Source organism: Musa acuminata, chromosome BXJ1-5 (genome assembly GCF_036884655.1).
Source record: "Musa acuminata AAA Group cultivar baxijiao chromosome BXJ1-5, Cavendish_Baxijiao_AAA, whole genome shotgun sequence".
NCBI classification, from domain to species: Eukaryota; Viridiplantae; Streptophyta; class Magnoliopsida; order Zingiberales; family Musaceae; genus Musa; species Musa acuminata.
Window position 1 is genome coordinate 33,415,744 of NC_088331.1, and position 26,209 is coordinate 33,441,952.

The window sequence follows — 26,209 nt, forward strand, 5'->3', positions numbered from 1 at the left end:
TCTCGCTCTAATCGGATTCTCCCGAAGAACTCTTTCTCTCTCAATCCGAATGATCCTGGCCTGGGATTTGTTTGAGCAATAACACATGAGACATTCCTCTCATAACACCGAGAATGGATGATCCTCTATCGACACTCAATAGCTCTCGTAAGGTTGATTACCACTCCCGATGACCAGCTGTGTTAGATCTGCGATATCCAAACCTATAAGTTCGGTATCAAAGAGTGGAGCACTCATACAAGACATCCTTGGTATCTCATGTCGAAGGACCAAATATACCACTAAGACTACGAAATCATTGTCTGATAATAATGTATCATCAATCATTCAGCATTCCGTAAGCGGATCAATCAGTGAACTCATTCCCCAATAAGCACCTGTATTGTATCCCTACTGTCCCCACACGAGCAACTATGAGACCAGCTACATCCATCATATGAATGGGTATATAATACACTAGTCTATCCGGTTATCTCGATGTCCCTCTCGAGTAACCTATGATCGGGATTATTTAGGATTTGTGTTTAAAGGCGAATTAGTCTCATTATCGTGATCTCATCACGATCTGATTCCCATTGCATAGATCCAAGGACATCACAATATATATATATATATATATATATATATATATATATATATATATATATATATATATATATATATATATATATATATATATATATATATATATGCAACAAGTAATATAAAATAATAAATATCAAAATATAATAAGCAAAAAGAATACGTGTCATCACTCACGTGATTGACTTACAGGGCACCTATAACTAGCAGTAATAGCATCCTCTTAGGTTGGATGATCAATATCCTCAACATTCTCTCCTCAATATATCTCACATATCTCTCAACAGGTTGGGATACTCTGTTGGACCTACGTAAAGTCGGAACTTATGTGCTAGGTACTTAAACAGACTCGAGCTATCAAAGTGGTGCTTGAATTAGGTTCTCCAACCTCGCTCAACTCTATCACGCTCCCACTGTCTAAGAATGTGTTTTTTCTCAAGGAACACCGCTCTCTTAGCTACAAAACTTTTTGTCCTCGGGATGATAGAAATAATACCCACAAGTTTTCTTGGGGTATCCCATAAACTTACACTACTCTATCCTTGATTCCAATTTATCGGGGTTGTATTTTTTAACATGAGTAAGGTAGCCTCAAATCTTAATAACCTTAATATCGAGCTTCTTCCTTTTTCATATCTCATATGGTGTAGATACTACTGACTAAGTTAGGATTCTGTTCAGAAGGTAAGATGCAGTCTCTATGACGTATCCCCAGAATGAGATGGGTCGATCGACGAAGCTCATCATAGACCGCACAATGTCTAACATAAGGAGACAATCTTTGGGATAGAATCTCATGGTCCTTGAGGAATTGAGTATATATGTATAATATGTATTTATATATATATATATATATGTATACATACATATATATAATATATATATGTATACATACATATATATAATACATATATGTATACATATATGTTATATATGTATATGTATATGTATATACATATACTTATATATTTATATACATATATACACACACACATATATATATATATATATATATATATATACATATATATGTGTATATACACATATATATGTGTATATATATGTATATATACACATATATGTGTATATATACACATATATATATATGTATATATACACATATATATGTATATATATGTATATATACATGTATATATATACATTTATATGTATGTATGTGTATATTTACTTATATAGTTTTTAATTAGTGAAATGACTCGTTGAGTTAACAAAACTAAGATTATAGAGCTAAATTAGTTGGACCCTGTTAAAGAACGACTGCTTTTTATCCATGCATTTAACGACTCGAATTTATAACTTGTTCCAAATGTGATACTTCGGTTGGCCTGTACAGCACGTGGTGACGTGGGAACTCTTCATTGGGAATAAGCTGGCTCCGCCTAGGGCCCGCCTCACGTTTTCGGCAATTTGCCACTGAAGCTCCGCCATGTCCCCGCATTACTTAACTATAACAGAAAAACAGCTGTCCGGGACGCAGTAGCTGTTTCAGAAGGGCATGGAACATCCACCGCACGATCTGGGGATCGCGGTCTGATCCCCTCGACGTGCTTGTGACGCGCCCCGTCGCATTTCAACTATCCCCTGCCGTCGGAACTAAAAAAAAAAAGAATATTCCATTTGGAAATGGAATACTATTTTCTTTTTCTCGTCACTCCGACGAGAGCAATCCATCACAATTCGGTCTCCACTAATCCTCGTCTCTCATTCGCTGCGATTAGGGGCCTCCTTGATTTCGTCGTCAGGCACTTATTGTCTGTTCTCGCTATCTCGTTCTTGCCGAAGATTAGGGTTTTCATTCCTTTCTTTGGTTTCCCTTGTCGCATTAAATTGAGGGGTTGGATCGATTGCGGCTTTTGAGGGCCAGTTTTTGATGCTTTACTTGCTTGTCTGAAGTTGGAGGAGCCGCTGTCGTGGGTTTGAACTGGGGTAGAAATTTGATGAAGAAGAAGTTCGAATCGGGTAAATTTGGTATGTTTTTTTATTCCGTTAAAGGAAGAGTGGAATTTTAGTGAATAAGACTGCATCTTTGCAGGTGTTCTTTGGCAACTCGAGGGGTAGTAGGTAGCCTTGTGACTTTCTGGCATAAAAGGAGTGGTCATTAATGGGTGCTCTGCAAGTCGGGGAAGTTACCATCGCAAGAAGAAGCTAAATTTAGGGCTTTAGTCCGACGAAGTGTTCCTTCATCATTTGCTTTTGTAACAGAACCGTCGCAGTAAAACATGACATGCTATGCATGATTGATCTTTAAATCAGAAGTTGTGGGAGAAGTTTTGCGGGCATTTTTTGTTCGATATCAATTTCTGAAGGTTTTGACCTGATGTTCTCTTCTAGAACCGACTGTACACACGATACAGCTGGAATTTCCGGTCAGGTGCTTATTGCAACGAAGTTTGTCTGGCCCTATGGTGGGAGAACGGTTTCCCTGATTGGCTCTTTTACAGGGTGGGATCTCTTTCTTTTTTCACTCCGTTTCATTTTTTTAAAATTTATTTTGCTTTCTATTTGTGTAATTGTGAATTAAAGAAATACCACCAAAATGACTGGTTTAATTATCTTTTGTTAGAAAGTGTGATTATATGCTTCTCAGAATTCTAAAGAGTTAGCTTCAGTATAAGGGCTTGCAGCCATACAGTGGGAAACTACATCAAGTTCCTTTTCTTAAACATCTTGGTTTTGATTAATAAAAGTCAATCCTGTTCTTAAAATGGAAATGTTCTTCTTTAACACATGCAGAGTTCAAGGTTACTTGTGGTGAATGGAAGTTTAGTGCGCATGCCATGACATATCAACCATACTGGACTACATATAAATAGGCAGTGCAACTATGATTGTTTGTATTTGTGTAATTGTCTGACGTGTATCCATATAGGGATATACAATTTTAATTTTCTGGTTAGTCAAGACATTTTGGCTTGTGAAATCCTTATGATGTATTAAACTTTGGAATCTGAGAGAATACAGGCTAGCTTGTTGTTATTTTATCTTTAACGCTACAGCTTATCTATTTTAATTTTCATCATAGGTGGACTGATCGTTATCCAATGTTCCCTGCGGAGGATTGTCCTAACATATTTCAAGCTGTCTACAGCTTAACACCAGGCATTCATCAGGTCAGCATAAATCTGTCATATTAGAGTTTGACATGGATGGACCATGTCAACATCGCGTTGTCCACTTATCATATGCATTTTGAATCCTTTAAATATGTCATGTCTCTTGATATACTATTATTTGCTCTTATGAACATTGGCATCCAATTCATGAACTTTATTACTATTATCTGCAGTATAAGTTCTTTGTTGACGGTGAATGGCGGCATGATGATCAGCAACCTCATGTGGTGGGAAATTATGGGATAGTGAACACTCTTATTCTCGCCCAAGAATCTAATCCTATACTGACTGCCTTAGGCCTTGAGAAACCTAGTAACCGGATAAACATGGATGTAGACAATTGGAACTTCCGGCATGTGGTAAGTCTGCATGTATGTTACTGCATCCATATGTAATCCATGTCCATGACTAACTTTATTGCATACATATGTTGTGCTTTTATAGAATATACTTTCATGCATCACCATCTTTGTAACACCCCTGATTAGTCCCACATCGAAAGTGTGCAAGATTAAGATTGGCTTATAAGGGTCTGATGAGTGTACTACTATCAACTTCAGCTTAAGCATTTTGGTCAGTGATTTAGACCAAATAAAGTTGATAGGCCAGTTAGCCTATCAGGCCCGAGTCATAATAATTTTTGTGCTAAGTATATGCTTAGTTTTGTACTTTAAATACGTATATATGGTTTGACTTGTAATGCTTGCCACCAAATCACTAAGTTGGACGTGTTTAGAACATTGTTTAACTATTTCCTGCATCTATTATGTTTGCATTTACTAAGACAATATATAGATTCAAGAGACTTGATAAGATATAGCTACTTGTTTGTTGCATATTCATCTTGTTAGGATCTTCACTGTGGTCTTTGGAGTCCTTGAGTGTGAACCCATTTTTAAATGCTTGGCTGTAGATAGCTCGTAGGAAAAAAATGAATGACAAATTGAGTTGTATTTCTCTTTTTTTTGACCAGTGGTACTTCTCAACATAAGCAACCTATGTACTTTATTGGTGAGGCTGCACATATCATTGGATCTCTTCAGATGCCGCATTGACAGAAGCCCTGTGCACTAGGTTACTCTTTTTAGTGATGTTACTCATTAGATGGTTGAATTTTCAACAAATTTCTTGTTTCATTGAGTCATTTCCTGATTAAACCCTGAACATGGAAGTCTTATCATGGGAGAATTTCAGAAAGTGTGCTGCATCTCAATTTACACAATATTTGGTAGAACAAATAATATGATATTCAATGGGGAATGGTGGGGAGGTATGTTTACTGGGAGAAGCAGATAGAGTGAGAAACTGAGAATGTCAGCTACAAGGGCTTTCTAGGGGAAAAGCGAGGAGGAAGAGGAGGTGGAGGGAGAGGAAGGGAGATTATCAAGAAGGCTTAGGGGCAATAATGGATGCAGAGGAGAAAGAGGGAGAGTGATAGTGGCAGGGAAGAAGAGGGCGAGGGGGAAGAAACATGGAGGAGGGAAGGGGGAGGGGGCTGTTGGGACACTCGGTAGGGGGCGATGGTGGAGGAGGGAGACATGCAGTAGGAGGGAAGGAGAGGGGGGAGGGGTGGTATGAAGGAGGCTTGATGGGGCAACTACGGAGGAGGGAGAGAGAGAGTTGGAGGAAGGAGAGGGGTGGGAAGGGGGTGACAAGCACGGAGGAGGTGGAAGGGAGGGGGGTGTCGAGGAGTCTCAATGGGTACGACAATGAAGGAGGAGAGGGAAAAAGAGGGAGAGTGATAGCGAATGGGAAAGGGAGAGCTGCCTTGTGCATGGATATGGGGAGGAGTTTTCACCATGACACAACCAATGGAGGGCTGCCTTATGCATGGATATGGGGAGGAGTGACGGGAATCATCATTGAAGAGGTGGCGATAGGGAGCTTTGGTCGTTGGTGAAGAGGAGGGGGGAAAGCATCTGAAGAGGATAGGAAAACAACAATAAGGAGATCAAGTGATCAAGGGAACAAGAACATGCTTTCTCTCACCAATGGGCTCACGAAATGAGATTGGGGATGGGACTTGGCTTGATTGAACTGATTGTAACATTTGGGTTCACTTCAACCAAATTAATTTTAATCGGGTTTTAAATTGGGCTAGGCAAGCGCTTGGGCCCAACTATGCGACTAAGCAACACCTAATAGAAGGCGCCTGCCTGAACCCTATTTGAGGCACTATATGTTAGCTTGTGTTGACTATTTTAGTGTTTATTTTTTATTTAATATCAATATCTTTCTTTTCCATAAAAAATGTGGACTCTATGGGGATTTGCCCTTGTAGAGTCTGCCTTCTACTCTCATGAGCACTTCCTCTTGGTGTCTTGCTCCACCTTATGCAGTCTTCATCGCATGACATTTTGAGGAGTTGTCAATCCTGCTGTTATTGTGGTTCACCATTCTTCATGGTGACTTTGGTTATTTCTCTTCTCTTTCTCTCTTCAACTACGGTCAAAGAGGATTGACCCGACAGGTTTATCACATCTTTTGTGCATCCTGTGGATAACCCCAACTAAAATCAGTCAATCTTGATTAGGATTGCTGACTTTTTTAAACCTTTAACTGGGACTTGCCCAAACATTGGTTAGGACTGGTTGTAACCTGTTGAGAATTGGTGGGAGCATATCAGTAACACATTGGGACAAGTATGGTTAGCTGAGAGAACTGGAATAGACAAATTCGGTTATTTTTGGTGAATCCAACTGATTTTGGCTGATGCTTTGAAAATTAAAGGGTTTTTTGGTTGGGTCCTTGTTATGAGATTTTAGAGACAACAATCTTGCAAATGATGAAAAATTGGCCAATCTGGAATTGCATCTCCCTACATTCCAACTCATAGGCACTTTTTTCCCTAGAATTTTTATTCTTTGCATCATAAGTCCATTTATGAAAATGTAATCCCTTTAAAACCGAGTTCCATATCTTAATGGGTATATCTGAAACTTCCATTGATATGAATTTGTGTTATTGTGCTTTGTGCTTATTTAGTTATTAACTATTAGAAAATTGTGGGGTCATTGTTTGTGATGAAGTTAATTTTAAGTTATAATTATAGATATTTTTATTTCTAAAATATTTATAGCAGGGACATCTGGTGTAATCACTGATAATTTCTCCCTTAACATAAATTAATTACTATAAATGATGTATTATTTTATTATTAACTTCTATGTTTATGTACTATAGTTAAGGAAATGATTAAATTTGGTTTCCTTAATTATGTGGATAAGTTAGGAATTCTACTAATCAATCAAATTATTAATTGTTTTATTTTTTAATGAATGATTTGATTGTTAGGAAGTAAATAGTTTACATTCCATTTTTGTATGTGAACTATAAGAAATGAATATTATATTTCTTTCTTTATATACGAAAAAAATAAAAATAAATTAAATTATTACTTATCTTTCGAGAAGATCTCATCTTCTCCTATATAAAGGGGACTACTCCCTCATTTCTCATCGTGCCTAACAATGAGAGGATTGAGGAGAGGACTTCCCGAGGAGATTATATCGAGGAAAGGATAGCCGAGGAGAGGTAGAATTCTTTCTTTTTTAATTAACTTTGATTTATGTTTTGAAATCTTGATGTTGAAATTGTTATAATTTTATGATGTATAATGATATTTTAATTTCAAAATTTCATGATTAGTGAATAATGACAATTGATTTGTGATGTTGGAATGATTATTTGATTTATATTGATCTCTTAATCTTAAGTGAATTTTAATATTGATTTAATTATTAAAATTCTTATTTTTGGATTAGCATAATAGTTCTAATTTATTTAATTAGATATATCCATGTTTCAAGCATGTTATGCAATTTCGAATGGTACGGGCGGTACGTACCGGTCCGATGGCATACAGGTACGCGGACCTTCCGCTACCGGACGGACCGTGCTACAGTGCTACAGTAAGAGGAAATCGCTCGGTAAGCCCTGCTGTACCATTTGGTACGCCCTGGTGTATTGCTCGGTACGTCGGTATCGTATTGTACCGAGCCAACTTCGAAACACCGGTACGGTACGGTATTGCATACCTTAGTTTCAAGAATTATGTGTGAATTTCTATAATGTAATTAGTTTTAAATATAAGATCGTGAATTAAAATTTTTAATTAATGAATTTGAATTATTCTTTAATAATTTTAGATATTGAAATCCAATTTGATAAGAGGAATCTAATTGAGGTCTGACTTGAATATAACCTAACCCATGTGACTCGGCATGTCCTAGTCTATGTGGCCAGGTAGGAGTCAGCTCATGTTGCAAGGTACGACCCAACCCATGTGGCCAAGCATGACCCAACCCATATGACTGGGTACGATCTAGTCCATGTGGCCATGTATGACCCAGCCCATGTGGCCAGGCATGAGCCAGCTTATACGGCTAGGTACGACTCAATCCATGTGGTCAGGTACGACCCTAATTCATGTGTCTAGGTACGACCAACTCGCGAGCCAAGCATGGCCTAGTTCAGTGGTAAGGCTCAGCCCAACTTATAAGTGAGGCTTAGCCTAGTCCATGAAGTTAAGCTTGCCCAGCTATATGATTGGCATTAGACACATCGTCGCTCCTCTATCTAGCCCGTTGTACCTTAACTCAACCTATTACTTAGAACAGGCATGTGCAGTGCATATGACCCATCCAAGACTCAAGTTGGTTGTTTCGGTTTAGGCTAGTATTATATGACATAGTCCAATTTCCTCTCCCTTTATTGGTTTGAGCTCGTTAATTGACTAAATCAAATAGGTTTGATAAGTTAAAACTGGTTTAGGGTGATTCCAGACTAACTTGACTAATTCAAACCAACTTGACCTAATCAAGATCAATCAAATCTAAATTAGACCAGTGTAGGGTGATTCCAGATCGGTTCTATAAGGATTTTAGGTTAGTTCTATTAGGTCATAATCGAATTGAGCTTGGTTTAAGTCAATTGAGCTATTCCAATTAGGGTTTTATTGATTGTGGACTATTGAGAGATTGATGTTTCATGCATTTATGATTTGATGAACTTAAATGTTTTTTCTAAAGATATTATTTGAAAATGATTATTGATTTTTTACTTTTCTTAAGTTTATGATATTGATATGATTGTTATCATGTAGTAGATGTAACTAGGCTAGTAGTTCACATTGGAAGTGCAACCTGTGAAAGGAGCTGTGGGCCCATTACAGTATAGTGCCACCAATGAACATAGTCTAGTAAATTTAAATAAAGTATGATCTCTCATAATATTTAATCATATTAATTTCTTGATGCATGCGTGAGTGAATGGATACGTGTAAATGAATGATTATGAATGTTTATGTATCCCTGCCGAGGGCAGGTATGGCGATTCCCTTCGGGGATTAGCGGACCGTTAGACGTGATGGTTAGACAGTTCTTCCATCCGCTGTTGGGAGGAACGTGTCCTCACTTAGGCGAGTGAAGGATATCACTCCATCCGCTGTTGGGAGTGCGATATAGATTATTTTCATCCATTGTTGGGAGGAATCCATCACGTAGAATATGCCTCTCCATTCGCTATTGGGAGAGTACACCATCGGGTGTGATGTACACCTTTATTATTTAATTATTATGTGTGTGTTGCATGTGGTTAATGTATGAGTTTGTTTATTATGTAAAAAATTATTATCATTTTTCTAATGCATAAATTTTATGATAAATCGATATATTATCATTTCTTATTGAATTATCGATATTTATTTATATTACACGAATATTAAATATTATTTTTATGATTTTTTCGAGGTTCCTTCCAGCATGTATGGTTGCTGATATGTTTATATCTTATATTTATTTTTAGAGTAATCTATTACTTTGTAATAGATCTAAAGCTTAGGTGGAAGAGACTTGTTACTCTACCTAGAAGATATCATCCTTTTTCTAGTTAATAGAACATTTACTATTTAAAGACAAGGATTTGAATTCAAAGATGAAGGAAAAAAAAAAGGAGAGAGTTTATTATGTAAATTATGAATAATAAAATACTGATTTTATTATTTTTTTTATAAATATGGGATGTGACAATTAAATTGTATGAGAGCAATGATTTTGAGGACCTATTGGAATATGGGATTCTAGGGTTAGAATATTGGATTACTCAATTAGTTTTTGAAATTTAGATTTTGAGAATTATATTATAATACAACTAAAACATGAATTTAAGATATTAGGATCATTTTAGTGAGTCAAATATTAGTTTTTTTATAAAAAAAAATGATTAAAAATGTTACTTAAAGAGAATCTCGTTAAATGACTTGAAATGAGATTATTGAGTAAAAGGCCAAAATTTTGATTTTTTCTCTAAATTAAAATAAGTGTTGTATTAGCTTATCTTATAAACTCCCATAAGGTTTTACATTTTGAATATGATTTTGCCATTACTCTCTTCTCTCCTTTTTGCAAAGTAGATAAGGGTTGTTAATTTAATTATAGAATGTATTATTTTCCTTTTCAGACATATATAATAAATAAATATTATTAATTAACTTAGTTATTCGTGAAGATGCACATATTAGATTTATATCTAATACTGAAAAAAATATAATAGTAATAATATGGCAATCTGACTAGAAATATTATATGATGCTTATGTTCACTGTAAAATATTTATATTTATATTTATATTTTATTTTATAAAAAAATAAATAAATTAAGTTTATTACACGAGTCTTATATCATTTATTATTTTGACCATATCATTTTTATGTTGGGGATCTAAAATTCATTCATATAATTTTGTTATAAATTTAAAGTAGATTATAATAAAGGAAGTTTGACATAATTTCTATTATAGTTTGACGTATTATTTTTATTACCCTTTGTTCTAGAATATTATTTTATCTATAATTATGAATATGGTAAATTTAATAAAACATATTTGTTACTGTGTGGATTCTTTAGGATTAATGATTAATTATCTTTTACAGTTTTGTCTTACATTGTTATGAATGTTTATAGTTAATATATCTAGTTTTACTAATTGAAGATTATAATAAGTATCAATTATTCTCTCGGATGTAAAAGTTTTGAAAATTTGAAGTTTAAAATTTTATAGGATCTTTTAAAAATATAAATTAAAAAGTATTTACCTTTATAAATTTTGTTACCATATATTATTCTTAAAATTAATATTAGATTTGACATGTGCTAGGATGGTTTGTAGAAGTTATTATTGATATTAATAAAATATGTGCCTTTGAAGTTGAATAAATTTGATCGTGCATTGATATTTAAACTTAATTGTATAAGTAATTAATTTAAATAGAGTATTGATTTAATGTCAAATTAATTATCAGATATTATTTGTTTAATGCAATGATTAGTCTAATGAGAATCAAATATAATGTTATTTTTTTGACACATATAATATATAAATCATTTGAAATTATAAAAGAATATATGTTGAATAGTTGGATAAATTTTTATCATTTCAATTGCTTTTGTTTGTTGAGTTGTACCTCAACTTATATTTTATGTCAACAATCAATTAATTTTTAAAATTTAAAATTTTTATTGATTTATTAGATATAGAATTTGATATACTTGTTTTGGGTAATCTAAAACCAAATTTATTCAATAAGTTTCATTAATTTGTTATATATTTTATGTTAAAAAAAATATTTTTGACTTAAAAGTTTTCGAGTGACATATTTAATCAAAATATTTTTCAAGCTAGTTTAGTTTTGTCCTTTGACTTAGTATTTCAAAAACTAACTATATTGATTAATGTTATTTTTAATCAAATTTGGGGATCAAATTTTTGTTAAGTGGGGGAGAAATGTAATCACTGATAATTTCTTCCTTAACATAAATTAATTACTATAAATGATGTATTGCTTTATTAATAACTTTTATGTTTGTGTACTATAGTTAAGGAAATGATTAAATTTGGTTTTCTTAATCATGTGGATAAGTTAGGAATTCTACTAATTAATCAAATTATTAATTGATTTATTTTCTAATGAATGATTTAATTTTTAGGAAGTAAATAGTTTATATTTTATTTTCGTGTGTGAACTACAAGAAATGAATATTATATTTCTTTCTTTGTATGTGAAAAAAATAAAAAAAATAAAAAATTAAATTAAATTATTACTTACCTTTCGGGGAGATCTCATCTTCTCTTATATATAAAGGGGGCGACTCCTCCCTCATTCCTAATCGAGCCTAAAAATGGGAGGATTGATGAGAGGACTTCTTGAGGAGATGATATCGAGGAAAGGATAGCCGAGGAGAGGTAGGATCCTTTCTTTTTTAATTAACTTTGATTTATGTTTTGAAATCTTGATGTTGAGATTATTATAATTTTCTAATGTATAATGATGTTGTAATTTAAAAATTTCATGATTAGTAAATAATGATAATTGATTTATGATGTTAGAATAATTATTTGATTTATATTGATATCTTAAGTTAAGTGAATTTTAATATTGATTTAATTATTTAAATTCTTATTTTTAGATTAGCATAATAGTTCTAATTTATTTAATTAGATATATCTATGTTTCAATAATTATATGTGAATTTCTATAATGTAATTAGTTTTAAATTTAAGATTGTGAATTAAAATATTTAATTAATAGATTTGAATTATTCTTTAATAATTTTAGATATTGAAATCTAATTTGATAAGAGGAGTCTAATTGGGGTCTGACTTGAGTCAAGTTGATCTGTCAAACCGGATCGACTCAGCCCATGTGTTCATGTACGACCTAGCCCATATAGCCAAGTACAACCTAGCCCATGTGACTCGGCATGACCCAACCTATGTGGCCAGGTAGGAGTCAGCTTATGTGGCAAGGTATGACCCAATCTATGTGGCCAAGCATGACCCAACCCATGTTGCTGGGTATGATCTAGTCCATGTGGCCATGTATGACCCAGCCTATATGGCCAAGCATGGGCCAGCTTATGCGGCTATGTATGACTCAATCCATGTGGTCAGGTATGACCTCAACTCATGTGTCTAGGTACAACCAACTTGCGAGTCAAGCATGACCTAGTTCAGTGGTAAGGCTCAACCCAACTTATAAGTGAGGCTTAGCCTAGTCCATGAAGTTAAGCCTGCCCAGCTATGCGATTAGCAGTAGACACATCGTCGCTCCTCTATGTAGCCTGTTGTACCTCAACTCAACTTATTACTTGGAACATGCATGTGCAGCGCATGTGACCCATCCAAGACTCAGGTGGGTTGGTTCGGTTTGGGCTGGCATTACATAACATAGTCCAATTTCCTCTTCCTTTATTGGTTTGAGCTTGTTAATTGATTAAATCAAATAGGTTTGATCAGTTAAAATCGGTTTAGGGTGATTCCAAACTAACTTGACTAATTTAAACCTACTCGACCTAATCGAGATCAATCAAATCTAAATTAGACCAGTCTAGGGTGATTCCAGACCGGTTCTATAAGGATTTAAGATTGGTTCTATTAGGTTATAATCGAATTGAGCTTGTTTTAAGTCAATTGAGCTATTCCAATTAGGGTTTTGGTTGATTGAGGACTATTGAGAGATTGATGTTTCATGCATTTATGATTTGATGAATTTAAAGGTTTTATCTGAAGATATTATTTGAAAATGATTATTGATTTTCTACTTTTCTTAAGTTTATGATATTGATATGATTGTTATAATGTAGTAGATGTAACTAGGCTAGTAGTTCACATTGGAAGTGCAACTTATGAAAGGGGCTATGGGCCCATTACGGTGCGGTGCCACAAATGAACATAGTCTAGTAGATTTACATCAAGTATGGTTTCTCATAATATTTAATCATATTGATTTCTTGATGCATGCGCTAGTGAATGGATGAGTGTAAATGAATGATCATGAATGTTTATGTATCCCTATTGAGGGTAGGCATAACGATTCCCTTCGGGGATTAGCGGACCGTCAGACGTGATGGTTAGATGGTTCCTCCATTCGTTGTTGGGAGGAACGTGTCCCCACTTAGGCGGGTGAGGAATACCACTCCATCCGTTGTTGGGAGAGTGCACCATCGAGTATAATGTATGTCTTTGTTATCTAATTATTATGTATGTGTTGTAAGTGGTTGATGCATGATTTTGTTTATTATGTAAAAAATTATTATTATTTTTCTGATGCATAAATTTTATAATGAATCGATATATTATCATTTCTTATTTAATTATTGATATTTAGTTATATTACACGAATGTTAAAGATTATTTTTATGATTTTTTCAAGGTTCCTACCAGCATGTGTGGTTGCTGATATGTTTTTATCTTATATTTATTTTCAGAGTAATCTACTACTTTGTAATAGATCTGAAGTTTGGGTGGAAGAGACTTGTGACTCTACCAAGAAGATGTCATCCTTTTTCTAGTTAATAGAACATTTACTATTGTAAAAACAATGATTTGAATTCAAGGATGAAGGAAAAAAGAAAGGAGAAATTTTATTATGTAAATTATGGATAATAAAATACTGATTTTATTATTCTTTTTATAAATCTAGGATGTGACATATGGAGCTATCTTTGATTTATTATTTTAGATAAATATTTCATTCATATTATTTACATAGGTTCAAATAAAACTTTATGTGGATAAATTTATTATTTGATAAGATAAATATGTTGTTATGTTCAATCTTAGCACATAGAATCCTTATTTAAGTTTTGATGGGCTAGTTGTTTAATTATGGATTGAAAATGTCTTCTAACGAGAAAGAAAAATAGAGAAGAGGATATTGATCTAATAATCTAGTATATTCTATTACATAAACGAGAACCAATCTTATGATATGGTTTCTACATCTTACAATGCCATGTAGATATTTTATAGGGTTGCAAAAGAGCTAAAGCTCACTGGAAAATTTAGTGAAGCTTGAAAATGTTGTCTGAGACTTTGAGCTATAAACTAATGCCAGGGAATTCATAACAACAGAGGGAACAAAACAAAGTGCTTCATGTGCCTAAGATAGTTAAGTGCTTTGCACATTTTAGTGTTACCAAATATTAAAAGAAAACTTGTCGTTCACATAGCTAGTAGATTAGCTAAAGAGGGGGAAGTTAGTTAACAAATAAATTTTGAACTTTAGAAGGGATCAAATAAGTTGTCGTTTTCATCATGGTTAGGTTTTATACCTAGTTTTACACCTAAGGAGCATCAAAGAAGTGGAAAGGATCTAGAAACACTTTAAATTGATTAGTTTCTTTAAAGATCATAAATAGTAAAAGATATTAAAATCAAAACCATTTATTCTCTGTGTATTTTAGATTGTAGGACATGATTAACGGCCTAAGAGCTTTTCTAAAACAATTCTTTGTGCAATTTGCATCAAAAGATTTATATAAAAGTTTTTTTTGAAATAGATTTATATAAAAGAAAATATTTTCAATCACACAATTGTATATTTTTCAACTAAGGTTCGCCTTGCCAGTCTGAACCAATGTATTTATTGGTCGATAGTATGGCATGTATCGCTCTATGTTGACGAACCATGTGTCGGTACGACGGGCCATACCGATAGCATGGAAAAATGGTCGACAATAGTTCCAAAAAATTTTGAAAAATAAAAAAACAGTTAAATTAGGGTTTTTAAGAAAGACGTGGAGGATCTCCCGCCTCATCAAGTAGAGGATTCTCTTGGTTCTTCGTTGCTTCGACTCACTCTAACATCGGTTGTGAATCTTCATTGTAGTATTGGAGGTTAATGAGATTAATCTCTAGTTACTCTAGCTCATTGTCTAACTCGGTGAATTGTAACCTTAGTTGTATATTGTAGTGGACATATACTAATTTCTTTAACTGTTTATACAATAATCTGTTGTGGACCTTTGTGTGAATCAATATCTATGTTGACCAGTTATGTTTGCAACCACTAGATATTGTCATTTGCAGAAGTACACAAACGACAACCTTCCTTAAATTTGGTGTATCCCCTCCAAATTGTAGCCACCACTTGACTATAAAAAGATATAAATAAGATTTTATTAACATAGTAAATAATTAATGTCAAATATAGTTTATAATCGATATGTGTGTAACTTTCTCTAGTGATTTTAAAAGGCGCTCGGGCGAGGCAAGGCGAGGCTCGAATGCCTTGTTTAATGGCCAAGCGGCGCACTTCAAAGAGGTGCCGCTTAGGTGCTTGCCCGAGTCCAAGCACCGGGCGCTTCGGGCGAGCGCCTGGTTTAATCCAAGCGACCAATCGTAATAGCGGTAGCGGAGAGAGGCAGCGAGCGCCCGATTAGTTGGTTCGATTGAACCAACTAATGCACCCATATCATTCTCCCCCTCCTCACGACTTCCCCTAACCCTACGATTGATTCCGCTGCCTCTCTCTACCGTTGGCGCTACCTCTCTCTACTATCGCTACTACTGCCGTTGCCTCTCTTCGTTGCTACTGCCTCTCTTCACTATCGCTACTGCTACCGCTACTGTTGCTGCTGCTGTCTCTCCCCGCTATCACCGTTATTGCCGTTGCTCTTCGTTGTTGCTCGCTATCGCTGCTCTTCGCTATTGCCCGCTACCGCTAGTCTCAAACAACCTCCTGTCTGCGACTCAGTTCTCACCATGACTTAGCTTCTCACCTCGGTCTCCTTCTTACATTATACTCTTCTCTACTGCTGTTAACAGTATAGAATATTTTAAAATATTAAAATATATTTTTAATATTTTAATATTTTAAAATATTAAAAATATTTTTTTTTATATTTTAATATTTTAGAGCGCCTTGCCTTGCTTGGGCAAGCGCCTAGCGCCTCAGGCATTTTGGGACCTTTGCGTCTTTTGATGCTTAGTGTTTTTAAATCATTAACTTTCTTTTACTAGTATCCAAATTGTAATGACACGATATAACTACACCGTCAGATAATGAACCGGTTGTTTTCTGGAAGAATTGACCCTCTATGATAGCTTTGGTAGTGTTTGATAAGAGTTGATATATAACATTTCTTAGTGCTAACTAAATCTAATTGCGTTCTATGATTATACCGAAACTGAATAGCTGAATTTAAATAATACGTTACAAGACAAATAATTTTGTTAGTAATAATTTTTTAAATATTGAAAATTATGAATTAAATTATACTGAATATGAATTTACTTGCATTATTGATGTCTTGATCCATATGAGCTTCGGTCTTGTGATGGATGATCTGTAAGTATTGCTCGACCTTCAAATCATCTATGAATGCTTTCTTGATCTCCTCTCTTATTGTAATCAGCATATGTCTAAGATAAGACATTTGGAGACACTTGTCCATATCAATCTTACGAACGACAATGTAAAGTTGTTCTACTCTTATTATTTCATTTATGGTATCCCAAAATCTAGAAAAAATTTCACCTTTTTTCTATCGTTTGGTCTCGAATACTTGAGTTGGACCATTCCTGCGAGGTGACTATAACCTTAAGGCCCTACCTCTTTTGCTGTATTGATTATAAGACAATGAAATTTATAGTAAATTGACTGACTCTGGGTCGGAGTATCTCACCATTTATATACTTTTGTATTAAAGAGCGGTCCCAATGATGATTATATATAAATATTATGATCGACTGTGCCCACGCTACACACTTGCTGACTGATGGTAGCTCGCTAATATCCTTTAACATTTCATTTATGCAATGAGCTACACACGGAGTCCAAAACAATGTTTCTCTTTTTTCTATGAATAGTAAATCGACCTTATTGAAATTGGCTCTATTGTTGGTGACCATCTGGACAATGTACTATGGTTCGATCTCCTCTACCATGGTGTCCCTTAGGTTTTCAATATAATTTGCATATTGAATCATGTCGAAAGCATTAACTGACTTATGAAAAACCACACATCTGTTGTAATACACAAGAAAATTGACGAGACTTATTTTTGTTGGCCTGTCCAATTGTCACACATCAATGTCACCCATATTCATCTCGTTGCCTCTTGAAGGATTTGATCCAATCCTCTTTAGTTCTGCCACGTCATCTAAATACACGTTGTGGATCTCCTTCATTAATGGAGGTTGGGTTCCCGTGCCAACCTTTTGAATAGAGGAGATCATGCTATGATAATATAGACCTTGGGCTATGTATGCTTGAACTCTGTGGAATTTGAACTATGTAGCTATTGCCTTTCTAATACCCCTCTTCTTTCTTTTGTATATGCATCGTTAATTCGTGTCTTCTTTGCTGTTTGTAGATGATAGGTTTACAGATCAATATCACTAATATCTAGTGTTGACCTCCTGCCAAGTCTTTTGATAAAACCATTGATTCTTCTACCTTGCCTCATGTTACCATTTCGACTTAACTAAGGAGGAGGGTCAGTTGGTTACCTAATGCTGGCTGACCTCTGGAATTCTTGTGATGTAGACTCACTACCATTGCCATGCTCCCATTGAGAGTCAGGTTGTCGATCCATCATTGTTTCCTCGTATATGTTTTGATGCTCTAGTGATGCACAAATACCAGCTTTGAGATTTGAGTTGCTATAATTGTCACGACTCTTATATTCATCATAAATTGGTTTATGCATAGGCCTATAGTATTCTTCCTCAACTCTTGTCTCCTTTTTAATTGTATCTTCCTTTACCTATTGTAATTTGTCTTGAAATGATTTACGGGCCTTCGTTGGAACCTCTTTACATTTTGCAAAATCGGGATACCCATCGATCAAATGCATCTTCACCTGTGTGATTTCTTCACCATTGCTGATGTAGTCACAATAAATGCACTACCAATGATAACGATTCCCGTTTATCTTTTGGGCATGATTTCATGCGTCATCATGTGTCTGTTCCTTTGGTGTCATATTCCTATCAAGATTGAATAAAATAATCAAGCTACGTTTGTCCTAATCATGTGCCTATTTCTTTGATGTCATATTCGTACCAAAATTGAATTAAATAATCAAGCTATGATTTGTTCTAATTTGAAACAACGAGGATTCAGTTATACGTAATGAAGTAATGAACCCTATTGCCACTATAAATATGTCAATCAACCTATTTGACATTAAATATATAGAATTGACTCAATATAGGTGCAATTACGATGAATTCGTACTTAAATATATTAATCACTAGGGTTTATTGTACCCCTCGAAATGGTACGGTTTAGGCAGTAAATACTGGTTCGGACATGGACCAATACATGGACCACCCTGTTTCCGGCAGTCTGCATTAAAATAATAAAGAAATAAAAAAGTGGTGGGCCTCAGTTCATTTTAGTTTAAAGAAAATGCATATTAGGGCTATTCTCGTGTACGAAGCCGTGACAGTGTCTTTTTGCCGTTGCGTTGCTGCAGCGGCGTTATCTCTTTTGCTGATTTGCCACTGCGATGCTGCAGCAGCATTGCCTCTTTGTCACTTCACCGCTGTGATGCTGCAACGGCACTTCCTCTTTGCTGCTTCGCCACTGCGATGCTGCAGCGGTGCTGCCACTTCGCCGTTGCGATGTTGTAGTGACATCGCCTCTTCGCTGTTGTGATGCTACTGCTTCCCTTCGATGTTGCCGTCGTTGCTTCCTAAGTATCGCTTCACTTCTCCTTTTCTTTCTTCTTCTTCTTCTTCCTTTCTTTCTTTCTCCTTCCTGCTATGTTCCTCCATCGAACCTTCCTCTTTAACCTCTTTTTCTTCCTCATCGAAGCATCAGTATGTATCGGTGTACCATGTGTCGATACACCGGTACGGAGTAGCATGTGTCGTGCTGTCTGTCGACCAGCACACCGGCTCAGACCGATAAGTCAAACCTTGTTGATCACAACATTAGAAATACTAATTACTCCTTAATTAGCCCTCTTTACCACAATAAGCATGTCAAACACTCAAATAATTATTAAATACATAAAATTTACCTAATAAAGGATCAAATAACAATTAATATATCATTAAATACACTAATTACAGTGCTAAAATACTTAATTAAACCCTAATTAGCCCTATTTTGTCATTATTCATATGTCAAACACCCTAAGGGGTATTAAATATGTAAATTTGATCCAATATAAGTCAAATTCAGATGAAATCATCATTAAATATACTAATAACACCATTAACAATTTATTATTCCCTACTATAAACACGCCAAACTCTTTAATAGGCATTAAAGATATTCAATTGATCCAATATAGGTCAAATTTTGATTAAATCAACATTAAATACACTAACCACAGCGTTAACATAGTTAATTAATCTCTAATTAGTCCTCACCACTGTAAACATATCAAACACTCTAACATATATTAAAGATATTGAATTGACTCAATATGGGTCAAAATTTTGATTAAATCATTATTAAAATCATTAGTTACAGTATTAAAAAATTTAATTAAACCTATTATACTATCACAATCATGTAAATCACCTTAATATTATGAAATACAAAGATTTGACCCACTAAATGTCTAATTTTAAAAAAATCAACATTAAATACACTAATCACAACATCAAAAGCCTTAATTACTCCCTAATTAACACCATTCTATAATCATAAAGACCTCAAATAACATATTAGATATTGAGAACATAGAATATGCTTAATCATCTCATAAATCATTGAAAATCATGTAAAAAATACATATATTTTGTTAGAGAGTTCTTCCTCTAACTTAGGTGTTAATCCTCCCTAGTTAGTCTTCTAAGCTTGATCCAAATCACAAATCGCAGCGTTGTGAAGTCTTAAGAGGGTCCAAATGTGAGAATGAGAGAAAGAAATGAGTGAGAAAGAGATAGAGAGAAAGAGTTTGAGAGAGTGAAAATGGGTGAAAGAGGGGGAGGAAAGAGTTTAAAAACCTTTTCCAAATGGGTCTGATTGTTGAAATTGGTTGAATCTAAGCCATCCGTTGATAATAGTCGAAATTTAACTGTTACTGATCAGTACAAGTCTATAACGGTCAAATTTTGATCGCTCCAACTGGTACAGGCCTTGTTTCGGGCAATACGAGATCATTTAGTATATACCACTCGGTACAAGGTGGTTCACGTATCGTTCCCCTATCGGACCAGTATGTACCACCCATACTGCACAATATACCACAACACAACAAACCTTGTTTTCAACAACACAATGAGTTGGAACTTAACCCATATAATGAAGGCCTAGATCCATGTCTAATTAGGATCCTTTAGAATTAAACCCAGTACTCCATTTCTAATTCATTTTGCAGTGGAACTAAGTTCAAGAAAGCGCAAAGCCCTGAATTATATATATATTTTAATACTGTAATTAGTGATCTGAGATGTTATTGGTAACTAGTCTTGACTTTGACATGTGTTCTCTTGTCATTTTCATCTACTGAAAGCTTGGATGATGATGATGTTGATGATGAAAGGACAATAGAATTATGAATTAAACTAAGGATCATAATAACTAGGGTAACATTTCACAATCTGTTTGATGACACTGCTAGTGAAAAGTTATCAAACACAACAAAGCAACAATAGGATCCTTTTTAGTTGGACAACTGAATTTTGTACATATCAACATGTTAAATGCTTGCCTGCTTAAATAAATTGAGGGGTTTTACTTTTTGAGAGAGCTGCAAATATATATGGATCCATTGTTATTGAAGACAGAGAACTATACATTGTTGGTTGGTATGAAGATCAAAACAGGAAGGTGATCGTCCAGTTGCGAATACCAAGGTCTGCAATACCGTACCGTACCGTACCGGTGTTTCGAGATTGGCTCGGTACGGTACGGTATCGTGTACCGAGCGGTACGCCAGGGCGTACTGAGCGGTACACCTAATTTAGGGTGTAAAACCCTTCGAAAATACCTGAAAAAAAAAAGTTAGGATAGGGTTTTCTACTATCATCATTAGATACACTAATTACATGATTAACATAGTTAATTTTTCACTAATTACTTCTCTTTCAACACTATAAACATGGTAAACACCCTAATAGGTATTAAACACATTGAATTGACATAAAATCGAACAAATTTCTATTAAATCATCATTAAAATGACTAATTGCAGCATTAAATAACTTTAATAAAATCTAATTAAACCTATTTTATCATTATATATATGTCAAACACATAAAAGAAACATTAAATATATAATTTTTATCTAATATGATTCAAATTATGATAAAATCATCATTAGATACACTAATTACATGATTAACATAGTTAAATTTTCACTAATTACTTCTTTTTCAACACTATAAACATGGCAAACACCCTAATAGGTATTAAACACATTGAATTGACATAAAATCGAACAAATTTCAATTAAATCATCATTAAAATGACTAATCGCAGCATCATAAATATTTTTCAATATTTAATATGCATGAAACACACTAATCATAATATTAAAGATCTTAATTACTATCTAATTAAAGAAAGAGAATACATAATTCTTGATTAGAAAGTTTTTCATCTTAATCTTCTTAAATTAGTCTCGATTGAATTCATAAATCGTTGTTTTGTAGAGTTTAGGAGAGAAAAAAGAGTTTGAGATAGTTTAAGAGAGTATAAGAATCTCATGAAGTGAAATAGGGAAGAAGAAGGGTTTAAATACTATGAGAAAGGGCTCCAACAGTCAATTTGACCGTTGGAGCATTGTAGCACTGTTATAGTGCGGTAACGATCGATTTGGATAGTTACTGAGTTGTGCCCGGCGGTAACGGTCGAAATTTTGATCGTTAACGCTCGATAAAATTGATCGTTGGAGCACTGTAGCACTATTGCAGTGCGGTAACGATCGATTTCGATCGTTACTAAGTTGTGCCCGGTGGTAACGGTCGAAATTTTGACCGTTAACGCTCGATATTACCCGCGCTTTTAAATGTTCCGCCCGGTTGCGGGCGGTCCACGTATCGGTATGTCGTCGGACCGGTACATACCGCTCGTACTGGGCGGTATCATTCGGTATTGCCTACCTCGCCAAATACCATGTCTCAAAGTATGAACATGAAGAATATAAACTGATAATTTCTGTTACATGACGTTCATGTGATTCATGGTGCTTAACAGATGTTTGTAGGATTCAATTTCATGTGATGAACAAGAAGAATATAAACTGATAATTCCATTAGGATTCAATTTCTATTATTGGCCATACCCTGATTCAAGGCTTGCAATTTTGAGTTTCGGTACTGTACTGGTTATGGCTCAAACCAGTATCATGCTGGTCAGTATCAAGTATCAGTGTACCGAGTGTTGGTATGTCAGTATGTATCATTTCAAAAAAAAAAAAAACTGAAAAAATAAAAAGGAAATCGGAACATGAACCTGTACCGCTTGGAAGAGGTCTGATATTTACCGATAACATTTCAGATCGGTAAATTCCGCCTATACCAAACCAATACCAGTCGATACTGCAAACCTTGGTAAGCATTCAATTTTCCATCATTTGTAGGCTTTCTGAATGTGGTTGTCTCGCTCTCTTGAATTCATGGAATTATGTTTTGATAGGATATGACTTGAATCAGGGTTTAATTTAATTCAAGGATAGTTGGCTTCATAAGGATGAGAGGGAGACATAGATAAGAACTAACTCTTAAGCAATGTTCGCAATACCGTACCGTACCGGTATTTCGACCTGGGCTCGGTACCAGTACGGTACGGTATACCGAGCGGTACACCCAGGTGTGCCAGGTGTGCGGTACACCCAGGTGTGCCGAGTACTGCTACAGTGCTACACTACACTGCTACAGTGCTACAGTGCACTCGGACCGGTAACAGACGGTCCGCGTACCGACAACCTGTCGGACCGATATGTACCGCCCGTACCGGGCGGTACAGTTCGGTATGGCAGACCCTGCTCTTAAGTAATGATAATTCTGTTGCAATCTAGAAACAATTCAAGACACATGCCTCAACTCATCAACTCAGAAGCTTGGTTATTAGGTAACTTGATAGATTGAAATGATGTCCCATTAACATGTTGAAACAGAGGATTGCCATGTTGAACTTTGGTTAAATCCAGAGTGACCAGAGGCACAACCAGCATATTTATACTTTTATACTGCTTGTAACAAGAAATTTGTTTGCATAACTTCCAATGATCAAATTGAACATTGTTATACTATCAAAGGGGAAAGAACCCACTGGTTAGAAAATGCTACATCTTGATCTTTGATTCATTCTCATTTCTGTTCAACAAACAATTTCAATGCCAGATGTTTTGTTGCAGGAGACAACTTTGAGGGTTCCAGAGGCTGATATTGGACTTTTTCGTGATCATATTTTTGAACTTTTGTCCACCCATACTGCTTATGAATTGCTTCCAGATTCAGGAAAGGTACATTATTTCCTTTTATTAATGAATAAGATTTATGTGGCTTCTAGCATATTATAAACTGTGTCTTGCATTTTTTGACTCCTTGATTCATTATTGACATTGTTCTTTAGGTCATTGCTCTTGATAGCAATTTGCCAGTAAAACAAGCATTTCATATCCTCTACGAGCAGGTATCTCTTTTATCGGATTTTGATTTACATTGAAAAAGTGATTTTATGCTAAAGTTTGGCTTTTCTGTGTCTTGCATATCTCTTGCTGAATACTAGAGTGATGCACTATTTTAGTAATCCTTGCTAAATGAAAGGATTATGAGTTATATATGACATTACTGGTTGGTATTCTTATAAGGACATCGCCAAATTAAGAACATCTGAAGGTCACTGATTTTTCAAGGAAAATAAAATAATATATGTCTCTAGGATGAAAACTCTGCGCCTTAGATTTTGTCTACTCTGTACCTGTTTTGAAGAACCGCAAATGAGTACCATGAGTAAGGTCTTTAGAATGCTCTACAAGACATTGGTCATATGTCTATTATTGATGTTCAAGTAACTGTTTAATATAGATGTAATTGATTGTCATGAGTATATTTCTGTCGACAAATCTCTGCTATTTATAAATAGAATATCAACTGGCAGTTGATCCCATTATAATTAATTAAAGGAGTGCCAGGATTGAGGGTTGAAGTTTTTCAGCTGGTTCGAGGGGTTCTTTGTCAAGCCTTCTTTAGCGATGCTGTTATTAGGGCCAAATATGGTGGATCATCGTTCTTAGTGCCAAGGACTTCCTTAGTGACGGGGGTTCTGGCATTAATGACACCATGTGGTGCTGGTTGGTATAAGGGATTTCTGCATTATATCATCACAGCTTGACTCAGCTCCACACAACCAATCACATTATGCTGCCAAACAAGCCAAAAAATGATTTGTCCAAATTATAGTTAATGAAAGGGTGCATCATGAATAGCTCAGTATCATAGTACCTGTGCCTGCTGAAATTTCATTAAATCACTAGGGAAATATATATTTTGTATTGTTTAGGAATGTTTAAAGAGGATCTTCATTCAGATTCATCATTCAAGGATAAGGTGATGACAGTTCATTGTTTATCCGTGTTAAATGATATCTCTATTTCCACCAGTAAGGAATGCTAAGTTTGTTAAAATTTGAGGTTTCAATAGGATGAGTGGAAGGCCTTAGAAGACTTCTTAAATTATGCAAGGTGATTTGAAGATGATTTCCTTGCTGTCCTAAATGGCAGAAAGGATCTATGGAGTGAACCGCTGGTAATAGGATTTTGGGCTTTCTGTTGTCATTGTTTCTATTATCTTTTACATAGATTTTTTTTTTTGAATATAGATTTCTGCATCTGTTTATATTATTTCATTTCCTATTCCTTTGGAAATTAAAACTGTTAGAGCTGGCAAGCCATAATCTTAGTCTGTTTAATACTTGATCTTTATATATAGAGCTGTACTTTCTATGTCAATGTTTTAGGGCATCATTGTAGCTGCAATGGATTATTATGTATTAAGCATTTCACATATTGCTTATTTTTATCCATCTTATCTTTTTATTTAATTGAATGGTTATTTGGGCTTTACTGTACACTCCTAGAAATTGCTGTTATGCCTTAGACATAGTGAGCTTCTCAGAAAAAAAAATATTTTAAATAAAAAAAATTTATGCAAAAGGCTATAGATGTTTCACTTGGTACTTTTGTTGATTGATCATTTCTTTTTCAGTAACTGATGTGTGCTTTTTCTTTTTAAACCTTACTTTCGTCAGGGAATTCCTGTTGCTCCTTTATTGGACACATACAAGGGAGAATTTGTTGGAGTACTCAGTCCATTAGATTTTATATTGATTCTGAAAGCGGTACGAGTGGAATACAAATTATCTGATTTTTTCCATTTAAAAGTATTAATGTTTTCTTGTGGTTGCTTCTTGAATCTTTCTGAAGGTTAGCTATGGGATCCTTAACTGAATTTGTTTTCTTCAATTCAAAGTTTCTTTCATTTGATATATTCTGGAAGATTGCCTTTAAATTGAGTGGATCCTGATGGCTGACTTTCTGTTCTTTATGTGTGGTTTATGGGACTGCTATTTATTAACTGATACATATTCTATCTGTTCTAGGATGAAAATCAGAGTATGCAATCTCGATGGTTCTGCTGTGAACTGGTACAATACTGGTCCATACCGGTGTACCGAGTGTTCGTACACCGGTATGTGGTGGGTTTCAATAAATACAATAAAATAACCCTATAAATAAAAACCTA

At 34.8% G+C, this 26,209-nt stretch overlaps 1 protein-coding gene across 3 annotated transcripts in view; it reads left to right on the forward strand.

The window, feature by feature from the left end:
- Positions 1-2,256: 2,256 nt before the first annotated feature.
- The window catches only part of LOC103974022 (sucrose nonfermenting 4-like protein), a 41,532-nt gene continuing 17,579 nt past the window's right edge, over positions 2,257-26,209 (forward strand). The window contains exons 1-7 of one of the 3 annotated variants that reach the window (XM_009388744.3): positions 2,257-2,571; positions 2,636-3,045; positions 3,626-3,713; positions 3,890-4,075; positions 23,821-23,928; positions 24,039-24,098; positions 25,716-25,805. In XM_009388744.3, coding sequence (XP_009387019.2) covers positions 2,921-3,045; positions 3,626-3,713; positions 3,890-4,075; positions 23,821-23,928; positions 24,039-24,098; positions 25,716-25,805 — 657 coding nt within the window. In that variant the 5' untranslated portion in view covers positions 2,257-2,571; positions 2,636-2,920. The remainder of the gene's footprint in view (positions 2,572-2,635; positions 3,046-3,625; positions 3,714-3,889; positions 4,076-23,820; positions 23,929-24,038; positions 24,099-25,715; positions 25,806-26,209) is intronic. The other 2 variants (XM_009388743.3, XM_009388748.3) reach the window with 2 other exon arrangements.